The sequence below is a fragment of the Oncorhynchus nerka genome, linkage group LG17 (assembly GCF_034236695.1).
Source record: "Oncorhynchus nerka isolate Pitt River linkage group LG17, Oner_Uvic_2.0, whole genome shotgun sequence".
In the NCBI taxonomy this organism is placed as follows: domain Eukaryota; kingdom Metazoa; phylum Chordata; class Actinopteri; order Salmoniformes; family Salmonidae; genus Oncorhynchus; species Oncorhynchus nerka.
The window spans coordinates 23,856,608-23,868,515 of record NC_088412.1 but is presented as its reverse complement, the minus strand read 5'-3'; the positions used below and the strand labels follow the sequence as shown (position 1 = coordinate 23,868,515).

Here is an 11,908-nt window from a genome sequence, read left to right as displayed (position 1 = left end):
GTGTGTCATTTATTAGTGGTCAATTGTGTACATCAGCCTCTGGTGGTCTGGAGGATGTACAATCATGATGCTGTGTCCCAACGAAATACATTAATCCTGAAATTAATAATTGACCAAAATAAGTATCATAAAATAAATTAACTAGTGTTAAGAGTTAGCTTAGCAAAGTAAAACGTATTTTGTAAACGTTTTAGATGCTTATTTTAAACCTACATGAACTGGAGGTAGACATTTTTAAATGGTCCAATTTGTAAGTCGCTCTGGATAAGAGCGTCTGCTAAATGACTTAAATGTAAATGTAAATGTCTCCAATACCAGTGTAACATTCAAATAAACGCGTGTTAGAACTGGACAAATAAACATGGAGGCCGAACACTTATCGTGAGCATTTCTGATATCGTTCATTACGATATCCCAAGTGGCGACGTGGTCTAACACACTGCATCTCTGGTTCGACCCCGAGCTGTATCACAACCGGCGTGATCGGGAGTCCCATAGGGCGGCACACAATTGTCCCAGCGTCGTCCAGGTTTGACCGGGGTAGGCCGTCATTGTAAATAAGAATTTGTTCTCAATTGATTTGCTTTGTTAAATAAATAAAAAATAACTAGCCTATACTAGAGAAATTTAAGTACATTTTTGTAACCTTTATTTGACTAGGCTAATCAGTTAACTGGTCAACATAGCAGCACCGACCTGTAGCAGGTGCTCCAGCAGGTATATTTCACACCTTTCCTTCCAGTTCTCTGCTGCCAATGACTGGAACAAACTGCAAAAATCACTGAAGCTGGAGACTCATATCTCCCTCATTAGCTTTAAGCACCAGCTCACAGATCACTGCACCTGTACATAGCCCATCTGTAAATAGCCAATCCAACTACCTCATCCCCATACTGTTATTTATTTTGCTCCTTTGCACCCCAGTATCTCTACTTGCACATTCATCTCCTGCACATCTGTCACTCCAGTGTTTAATTGCTATATTGTAATTATGTCGCCACTATGGCCTATTTTTTTGCCTTCCCTCCCTTATTTGCACACACTGTTTATAGACTTTTTCTATTGTATTATTGACTTTATGTTTGTTTATTCCATGTGTAACTCTGTGTTGTTGTTTGTGTCGCACTGCTTTGCTTTATCTTGGCCAGGTCGCAGTTGTAAACGAGAACTTGTTCTCAACTAGCCTACCTGGTTAAATAAAGGTTAAATAAAAAAAATTAAGTTAAGAACAAATTCTTAATTTACAATGACGACCTACCCTAACCCGGACGACAATGGGACAAATGTGTGCCACCCTATGGGACTCCCGATCATGCCGCTTGTGATACAGTCCGGGATTGGACCAGGGTCTGTAGTGACACCTCTAGCACTGAGGATGTCGCAGATGGGGCAGTGAAACCCCCTCCTAATAAATCCCTATCTTCTTCTTTGGGACCCATGAAACAAATACATAAAAATAAATACAAAATATCATCCAGCTCTGTGCGCTTTGGGGTGGCATGTATTCGCTGAATGACTGCGGACGATCTGTTGGTAAAGACACGCTAAAGAAAGGTTTGGTTTCTGTTCTAAACTTTTGTATTGATGTTAGTACGAATTTCCTAATTAGTAGCCAGTCAATTTAGGAAAACGATATCGAATTTGAAGAATGGATTGACAAGAAATTAAACCAATTACAGTTGCTAGTAGGAGGGATTTCCGCTCTGAAGATCACGGTTAGCGGAAGCTATTCTTGTGAAGCTAACCGCCTCATCTCGCGCTATTGAGAAGCTAGCTTGCTATCTAGCTAACTTTATCGTTTTGCAGGTTTTGTGTCGGCCTGAAAACGGCAAAGAAGCGACGCACAAAGACCTCCAGTGTTAGCTAAAGAAGAAAGAAAAGGCTGCACAGAGGGCAGTACAATGCCGCACAATTTTCAACCCGGAGACCTGGTCTTCGCCAAAATGAAGGGGTACCCCCACTGGCCAGCCAGGGTAAACTAGCAGCAACCAGAGAGAAGCGGGTGGGCGGAGGGGACGCTGGAGTTTTCCCTGTGCATCCTTGGCAATGACTGACATAGCTAATATTATAGCCAGCTAGCCTTGCCTCGTGCTTGGAAATATATAACTGCTTTGTTGTCCTACCAATCTGTTTGCAAAATGTTTGTTGCTGGGTCTTTTTTTATGCAAAGTATAACCAGGCAACTTGTGGAATAGCGTTTGTGTTGTGTACATGTATTTTGTCCAACCAGGCAGTGCTAAGTAGCTAGCTGTACTGTGCTTTTTGGTGTGCGTTGATTGAAGATGAAATGTTTGATTTGCAGACTCGCTGGCCTGTAAAATAAAATCCTAGCTATAGTTAACTAATCTGGTGATGTTTGGAACAGTAAACACAAATATTTAGTTTTCTGGAAATTACTTTGATGTGTTCCCCTCTTCCCAGGATTTTTGACTGTGATTTGAAAATGTTACAGATTGTACCAATCAAGGTGTCTGTCTGGAGTGAAGGGTTCAGACAAGGCCACGATATTGTCTACTTATTTCCAACCTACCTTTCCTCATTTTCACAACTTGACTTGAGGATCAGACTACAAAGAGCAGTGAATATATATTCTCTCCTGTACCTAGTTTGGATGTCTCTCACACTTGTTTTTGTTTTGTGGTTCTCCTTCTTCTAGATTGAGGATGTCGCAGATGGGGCAGTGAAACCCCCTCCTAATAAAATCCCTATCTTCTTCTTTGGGACCCATGAAACGTAAGTGCTGTGTCTGTTTGATTTAGAATAGCAGGATGGGAATCTCTGGATGGACGTGAAACTGTGGTATACTACATTCACCACCTTTATTTGATATGTTTTTTAATTTATATATAGAGATTGATGCAAAAATACATTTTGATTTGTATTAATTTTCCAGCTGGTTCCTGTTTATCTTGTTGTCCCCAGCTACCTAATGTGTTGTATGTTTACTTGAAGTATCGCCACTCATATTTCTGTGGAGATGTCTCCTCCATGTTTGTTGATGCACTATATTTTCTTTAACTTATTTTAAACTTTTGAAACCCATTCATGAGTTTTTCATTACTGGTTTATGTCGTAAGGGAGGTGCCATTTGTGTGTGTGTGTGAAAAGTTTAGTGTTTTGGTCGTACAACAGTAGTTTTGCAAGATGGCAGATGGACTATTCTTAAACGACCACTAGGTGGCAAAATAACTATCAGTACTGTAGTTTTTTGCCAGTTCATGGCTTTAACATCATGCAGAAACTCTGTCATCTACCCGGTAAGCATGGAGTTTGTCTGTGCCAGGTATTGGCTTTTTAATTTAGTGACTCAGAATTAAAGTCTTGTAAATACTGTCGCAATATAAAGTAATGTGTTATCAAATCATGCTCTCTCTTCCTCAGAGCATTCCTTGCGCCAAAGGACCTTTTTGCCTATGAGAAGCACAGTGAGCGCTTTGGGAAACCTAACAAAAGAAAGGGCTTCAACGAGGGCTTGTGGGAAATCCAGAACAACCCTCATGCCTCCTACAGTGCACCTGCAGTAAGTACATCTTATCAGAAGTCCAACTCAATACCGTTTCTCTAATACTGACCAGTTACAACTGAGTGCTGTTACCCCTGGTTTCTCTTTTGCTGTGCACTTTGGATCCATTTAGATCACACTCATTCCCCTAAAAAGTGCCTTAGGCCTCAGTTTAGGATGTGATGGATTGGCCAAGTTAAAGTACTATGCAGCTCCCTGTTGGTGGTATTATCTGCTCGGTCAGCACTCTGTATCACATGTTCTTCAACAATCACTTATAAGCGGTAACGGAGCATTAGGTCTCAGACCAACAGGGTCCGAGGCAGCTTCTTCCTCCAAGCAATACGACTGATGAACAATTAATCACCCATAGACTATCTGAACTGACTCTATATACACACACACTGACCAGGGTAGCAGACTCGTCGCTTTTCGGCGATATTCGCCATTTTGTTCTCAAAATAGGCCATCTGTGTGGATCTAAAGGTTGTTTCTCATAGATAAAGTTTTTAGAAGAATACAGGCATAGAAGTTGACCGGATTTACCAGAAAGTCTACTAAAGTGTGACTTTGACCTTGTTTCGTATCAAATGTATTTATAAAGCCCTTCTTACATCAGCTGATGTCACAAAGTGCTGAACAGAAACCCAGCCTAAAACCCCAAACAGCAAGCAATACAGGTGTAGAAGCACGGTGGCTGGAAAAAACTCCCTAGAAAGGCCAGAACCTAGGAAGAAACCTAGAGGAACCAGGCTGTGAGGGGTGACCGGTCCTCTTCTGGCTGTGCCAGGTGGAGATTATAACAGAACATGGTCAAGATGTTCACATGTTCATAGATGACCAGCAGGGTCGAATAATAATAGTTGTAGTCGAGGGTGCAACAGGTCAGCACCTCAGGAGTAAATGTCAGTTGGCTTTTCATAGCCCGATCATTCAAAGTATCTCTAACGCTCCTGCTGTCTCTAGAGAGTTGAAAACAGCAGGTCTGGTGAACAGGTCAGGGTTCCATAGCCGCAGGCAAAACAGTTGAAACTGGAGCAGCAGCACGGCCAGGTGGACTGGGGACAGCAAGGAGTCATCTGGCCATGTAGTCCTGAGGCATGGTCCTAGGGCTCAGGTCCTCCGAGAGAGAAAGAAAGAAAGAATTAGAGAGAGCATACTTAAATTCACAGAGGACACCAGATATGACAGGAGAAATTCTCCAGATATAACAGACTGACCCTAGCCCCCCGACACGAACTATTGCAGCATAAATACTGGAGGTTTTCTTGCTTATGTACATCCTTTCGTTCACAGGCTAGGTTATTTTTCAATGTCAGTTTGCATTTGATGCAACTGCGAGATGTCTGAGATTCTCCACTGTTACCACGAGAACCTCCAGCCCTTAAAGGGGCAGCTGAACATTTGTCTCACCTAAGTGACTCCTATTTGAGTGTACAGTTGCAAGAAAAAGTATGTGAACCCTTTGGAATTAACTGGATTTCTACAAAAATTGACAAACAGTGTGCTTAAACTAATAACACAAATGATTGTATTTTTCTTGTCTATATTGAATGTCATTTAAACATTCATTGTAGGTTGGAAAAAGTATGTGAAAGCTAATTGGAGTCAGGAGTCTGCTAACTTGGGTGTCCAATCAATGAGATGAGATTGGAGACGTTGGTTAGAGCTGACCTGCAATATAAAAAACACTTTCAAAATATGAGTTTGCTATTCACAAGAAGCATTTCCTGATGTGAACCATGCCTCGAACAAAAGAGATCTTAGAAGACTTAAGAATTGTTGACTTGCACAAAGCTGGAAAGGGTTACAAAAGTATCTCTAAAAGCTGTGATGTTCATCAGTCCACAGTAAGACAAATTGTCTATAAATGGAAAGTTCAGCACTGTTGCTACTCTCCCTAGGAGTGGCCGTCCTGCAAAGATGACTGCAAGAGCACAGCACAGAATGTTCAATGAGGTTATGAAGAATCCTAGATTGTCAGCTAAAGACTAAATCTCTGGAACATGCTAACCTCTCTGTTGACGAGTCTATGATACGTAAAACACTAAACAAGAAGGGTGTTCATGGGAGGACACCACAGAAGAAGCCACTGCAGTCCAAAAAACATTGCTGCATGTCTGAAGTTCGCAAAAGTGCACCTGGATTTTCCACAGTGCTACTGTCAAAATGTTCTGTGGACAGTTAAAACTACAGTTGAGTTGTTTGGAGGGAACACACAACACTATGTGTGGAGAAAAAAAGGCACAGCACACCAACATCAAAACCTCATCCCAACTGTAAAGTATGAGGGAGCATCATGGTTTGGGCTGCTTTACTGCCTCAGGGCCTGGACAGCTTGCTGTCTTCGACGGAAAAATGATTTCCCATGTTTATTAAGACATTTTGCAGGAGAATGTTAGGCTATCGGTCTGCCAAATGAAGCTCAACAGAAGTTGTGTGATGCAACAGGACAACGACCCAAAACACAGAAGTAAATCAACAGAATGGCTTCAACAGAAGAAAATACACCTTCTGGAGTGGCCCAGTCAGAGCCATGACAGCAACCCGATTGAGATGCTGTGGCCTGACCTCGAGCAATTTCACACCAGACATCCCAAGAATATTGCTGAACTGAAAGAGTTTTGTAATGAGGAAGGGTCCAAAATTCCTCCTGACGGTTGTGCAGGTCTCATCCGTAACTACAGAAAATGTTTGGTTGAGGTTATTGCTGCCAACTGAGGGTCAACCATTTATTAAATCCAAAGGTTCAGTTTTTCTACCCTGCACTGCGAATATTTACACTGTTCAATAAAGTCATGAACATTTATAATGGTTTGTTATTAGGTTAAACAGACTGTGTCTTGTTGTGACTGAGATGATCAGAACATTTTATGACCAATTTATGTAGAAATCCAGGTAATTCCAACGGGTTCATACTTTTTCTTGCCGCTGTACAGTATGCCTAATTGAGCTTAGAACATTCCAAAAACCTTTTTATTTAGTCACTTTTAGTAATTTCTCATTAAAATACTCTTCATACTTTCATTGTGCTCAAGTACTCCTTGTAAACAATGTCAGATTAGAGCCCAGTGTAATTGTTTTTATGTATATAAGTTATTGTATTTTAACACTGAAAGCACCTTGCAATGTATTAGATGTGAGACAGGATTTGTGTTTTATGTTTCTTTATGTTTAACTTTTCTTTCTATAGAACAACTTGTCAGGTGCATTGAAGACTGTCTGGGGAGACTAAGATTATCATTACATGTCATGACAACCTTAAACCCAGACCAAAGAGCCTAATTCTACCCCAGGACACTTTTCAAATGTGTATCGTGTACTTGTTCTCTGAAAATAAGCAAACGTTCTTGCACTTCACATGGATGTTCTTGCGTGTTTCCGTGCAAACACTATTTGTCACCCTTTTGGGCCCTCACCAGTTTGCATCCCTGACTGACACTTGCAAACTACACACAACCACACATACAGTCACCATACTCACTGCTACTGTTCTTTTTATATTATTTTCTGCTTAGTCCCTTTAACCTGTTTACACATATACAATGTTTTATTCTTTACCTCATTTTATATAGCTTTACCTCAACTGACACCAGTACTCCTGACATTGATATCAGTACTGGTACCAACCGTGTGTGTGTGTTTCAAGCTTATTCATAATGGTTTATTTTTTAAATATGTCTTAGTATTTCTGCATTGAAGAGGGCTTGCAATTAAGCTTTTCACTGTCTGTCCTGTTTACACATGCTGTATCCTATGCATGTGATAAACATTGATTTGATTCATCTCTCCATTCACACCCTAGCCTGCCAGCTCGTCTGGCAGTGAAGCTAATGATGATGCAGCAGGAAGTGATGCAGAGGATGACAAGGAAGCAGTGGTGCCCAGTAAGGCAGATTCAGGAAGTGAGGTAGATTCTGACTCAGGAAGTGAGGATCGAGGAGGAGGAGGTGGTGGTGGCGGCAGTGGTGGAGGAGGGGTCAAGAGGAAGGCCCCTGCTGCCAAGGTGAGTGCGAAATTATACTTTTAGTGTTTCGGGATTTTAATGGCCTCCGAACAAAACTGTTGTTGCTTAGATGTGCCTCTGTTTATAATATAACATCTCTGTTCTATCTCTCATTCAGCGTCCCCCTGTGAAGAAGGCCCGGGGTTCGTCCAGTGACCGGGATGGAGAGGAGAGTGGCTCACCCTCTGAGCCAGAACCTTCCCCTTCTGACTCAGACTCTGGAAAGAACAGTGACCAGGTCAGTTGCTAGTGTACAACGTGTGCATGTGTCATGAGAATATTAATTGATGGGGTCTTGTTTGTTTGCCCCTGTAGGACTTCACCCCAGAGAAGAAGGCGGCAGCAGGCCGTGGAAGTGGGAAGAAGGCTGGAGGTGGCAAAGGGAAGAAGGTGAGGAAAGGGATGCCCTTCAGGTGTCAAACAGTCCTGGGAGTTGAGTAGATAAAGCACTGTTTGTGGTTTGACAGTGACTGCTGGCTCTCTCATTGTGTTTTTTCTCTCTCTGTTTCTCTGTGGGCTGGTGTAGAAGGCGGTGTCTGACTCAGACTCTGACTCTGGGTCTCAGTCGGACAAGAAGAAAGGGGGCAGTGACTCAGAAGATGAGAAGCCACGTCCTGCTCTGTCTGGATCTGAATCTCAGTCTGGCTCCAAATCCGACTCTGACTCAGAGCCACCTCCACGAAAGGCCCCTCAAGCGCGCAAGAAAGGTGAGCGCTATAATGTTTGGTATTACACAGTGTATGATTACTATATTTGTCACTGCATAACCCTCTTTGCCATTTGTCCCAATCAGAGAAGCCTCTGCCAAAGCCTCGGGGTGGACGGAAACCCAAAGCTGCCCAGGCCAGAGCACCGGCATCTTCCTCTGACAGCGACAGGTCAGCGTGGCTCTAGTCTGTTCCACATTGGTTGTGTGCTATGTTAATACATTTATAAATTATTTGTATCAATAAATTTGTACATTATGAACGATATCCTATACTGTGTACTATAGCGACAGTGAGCCTGACCGCGTCAGTGACTGGAAAAAGAGAGATGAGGAGCGTCGGAAAGAGCTGGAGGAACGCCGGAAGAAGGAGCAGGCAGAGGAGATCCTCAAGTATCGGGAGAGGGAGAAGGAAGAAGATGAGCAGAGAAAGAAGGACAAGGAGAAGGGAAAGAGCAGTGGTGAAAACAGCTCAGATGAGGGTGTAGATGATCACCCACTGAAGAAGTCCAAGAAACCCCCACCGCCACCCATTCCTGCCCCCTCTGACTCTGACTCTGGACCTGAGGTAACTAGCATGGAAGACTGTGTAAAGAGTGGACATTGGTTTGTTTTTGTATCTAGAATAGATTTGTTGAACATTGTATTTTAACCATAATCAGGTGAAAAAATCTGCAAAGCGTTCAGACAACCAGAAGAAAGGGAGAACAAAGAAAGAGAGGGATCATGGTAAAGGCAAAAAGGAGAAAGAAGTGAAGGAAAAGCGAGCCCAGCGGTCAGAAGAGAGGCCCAGAGGGAGGTAAATGCACATGGCTGAACCAGCCAAAAGATTAGAGTACAGATCACATTAGATATCGTCATTAAATATAAATGCACACAGATCACTGAGCTCTCTCCCTCAGGTCCAAGCCTGACAAGCCCAAACGCAAACCCGAGAGACCTCCCGAGAGGAAAGTAGAGAAGAAAAAAGGTCAAAGCTCAATGTTACTCCCAATTTACAGTGTGCATTTGGATTGCATGCATATGGGAAACTCATTTGCATGTTGTGACAAACGGTTGGTCCAATATAGTGCCAGAGCCAGATAATATCAACTTTTCATGTCCTCACTCCTTGTCTTTTTGTGTCTGCACACAGAGCCAACCCCAGACGAAAAGCTGCAGAAGCTGCACACGGACATCAAGTTTGCGCTGAAAGTGGACAACCCAGTAAGTAAACGGGGCTCCATTCATTGCCAACAGAAAAGTTATCACATATTTGGGATTTTTCAAGCAGCATGACAAGTGGCATGAGGTATATCATTTTTTTGTTTACCAATTAAGGGTTACTTGCACATTGTGGTATTCTATCATGTTATGTCTGCAGGACATAGAGCGCTGTCTACTGGCCCTGGCAGAGCTCGAGGCTGTGCCGGTCACCAGCCACATCCTGCAGAAGAACTCTGATGTTATCGCCACACTTAAAAAGGTGCCTTTCCGTCTGAACCCCTTAATGAAAGTGAACTTTATAGAGCCGCTGTGTACATTTCATTATCGCTCTTGTTTTCTGGCCCTTGTGAACCACGCTGTTGTTCTGATTGTTTGTCTTACTGTAGATCCGCCGATACAAGGCAAGCAGTGCCGTTATGGAAAAGGCCAGCCAGGTCTACAACAAGTTAAAGGGTCAGTTTGTGGTCAAGTCTGAAATGCCAAGTAAACACAAAGCTGAGGGAAAAGAGCAGGAAGAGGATGGGAAGGAGACACAAAATTCTGGTAATTTTCTCAACCCATATTTTTACGATCACAACTGATGGACTTCTTTACTGTTCTCACATTCTCCTTAATTTTCCTCCTCAGCATATTACTCCTCTTAATAATAATATTAATTCAGACTTATTTTGCCGTGTGTAGCTAACAATGAAATCAAAGGTCCATCATTTGTAGCCAGTATATTGATTTTGCATGACTTGTTATCAGATGTCATGCCTGTGAATGGGGAATCAGAAGTCCAGAAAAAGGAATGTACTGAATTAGAGGATACCCCAAAGTCACCGGTCCAGGAAGAGAATGATGAGCGTATGGCTTCAAGCCCCAACAGGTAAATAATATTCTCCTATGTCACATCTTGGTGTACTTCCTTTATTTCGGATAATATTTGTTCAATGTGTCCATAGTCATATTGCTCTTCTAATTGGTAACATGCCACCATCACAAAGATATGTAGCTCTAGTTCTGAAGTCTTGTCTCTCCTCCATGGTAGGCCCAGTCCTGATAGTCCTGCTGAGCAGCAGACGCACACTGATGATGAAACGCACCACGCTCTCTCAGAAGAGACTGAACCGCCAGCAATAGAGAGCTGAAGAAAATGGAGCACAATTGTTTAACACAGCTAACAGGTCATTAATCTCGTCCTGGATACATGGCGCTGTGCTGACCCCTTTGTTGTTCACAATTGTAATTTTCCTTTTATACGACACCTTGGCCTGTCCCCCCCCCCCCCCCCCAAAGCTACTTTGCTTTATTATTCTCCCACGTGAACTCTAACTTTGGTCTTTCATATTGTATGTATATTGAGAGATTCCATTTTTAGCACTTCTAACAGGACATTTTGGGGGAAAAGAGGAGCCTTGTGATGAGAGTTCTGCAGTAATTGCATGTCATGTGATTCAAGGCATCTGTTGGCTTTGAGAAAAATATTGGAGCTGATAGAGAACATAGAAAATGCTAATGTGTGTTGGACAAGTATGGGTGTCTTGACCGTTGGTTATGAATATTTTTCTTTTTATCTGGTCATTTCTTATTAATTCAGTCTCACCATGAAAATCTAAAGCCATTGAACATAATCACATTACGTGTTTTCCAACTAAGGTCCACCTACTTTTTTATAACAAGTATGTTTTCTGATATTGCAACAACTTTTGACTTGTGGAAATATTCGCCCTGTCATCGTGTCTTCTCCATCTGCTTTCAATAACTTGCCTATTGAATGGGATAATATTACATTGTGTACAGAGTGAACAATATGATCTTAATCACAAGTTGTCCATATCCCATGTAGCTGGAGCCCATTTGGCATTTGCTTGTCATACATACTTTGGAAGTGTTTTTAGTGCTATGTAAATTGGTAAAATCATTTGTATCGTTGAATAAAAATCTCAGCATGGTGGTCCAAATCTGAACACTTCTGTTATCGAAGGCAGCATGTCATCACATGGTACTTCATGGAAGTCCCATATTCCCATAATAAAAATCCAGTTGGGTTGGGGTGTGACTGGTCTAATAACTACACATTACAACCCTTGTAACCAGGCTTGGGATGAGGAATTGCAGTGAATAAGAGTGCATTTGGAAAGTATTCAGACCCTTCTTTTTTTCACATTTTGTTACATTACAGCCTTATTCTAAAATTGATTAAATATATTCAATCTACACACAATACCCCATAAAAACAAAGCGGAAACTGATTTTTAGAAATAAAATAACCTTATTTACCTAGGTATTCAGACCCTAGCTATGAAATTCAAATTGAGCTCAGGTGCATCCTGTTTCGATTGATCATCCTTGATGTTTCTACTACTTGATTGGAGTCCACCTTTTGGTAAATTCAATTGATTGGACATGATTTGGAAAGGTAAACACCTGTCTATAGAAGATCCCACAGTTGACAGTGCATGTCAGAGCGAAAACCACACCATAAGGTCAAAGGAATTGTCCATAG

At 42.0% G+C, this 11,908-nt stretch overlaps 1 protein-coding gene across 1 annotated transcript; it reads left to right on the top strand.

Annotated features, from left to right (window-relative positions):
* The first annotated feature begins 1,723 nt into the window (after nt 1–1,723).
* LOC115144922 (hepatoma-derived growth factor-related protein 2-like) lies at nt 1,724–11,363 on the top strand. The gene is made up of 16 exons (XM_029686069.2): nt 1,724–1,973; nt 2,657–2,733; nt 3,382–3,520; nt 7,308–7,508; nt 7,627–7,746; nt 7,824–7,898; nt 8,035–8,215; nt 8,302–8,386; nt 8,503–8,782; nt 8,877–9,013; nt 9,117–9,184; nt 9,350–9,420; nt 9,578–9,679; nt 9,807–9,963; nt 10,168–10,288; nt 10,451–11,363. Exons 1-16 carry the CDS (start codon nt 1,902–1,904, stop codon nt 10,548–10,550), a joined length of 1,986 nt encoding a protein of 661 aa, XP_029541929.2. The 5' UTR covers nt 1,724–1,901; the 3' UTR covers nt 10,551–11,363.
* The last annotated feature ends 545 nt before the right edge of the window (nt 11,364–11,908 follow it).

Excerpts from the sequence above, each read along its gene's own strand:
- LOC115144922 (XM_029686069.2), top strand. The coding sequence starts at position 1,902 with ATGCCGCACAATTTTCAACCCGGAGACCTGGTCTTCGCCAAAATGAAG. Across the intron at positions 3,521-7,307 it reads CCTCCTACAGTGCACCTGCA|CCTGCCAGCTCGTCTGGCAG; the intron begins GTAAGTACATCT and ends TTCACACCCTAG. Across the intron at positions 8,783-8,876 it reads ACTCTGACTCTGGACCTGAG|GTGAAAAAATCTGCAAAGCG; the intron begins GTAACTAGCATG and ends AACCATAATCAG.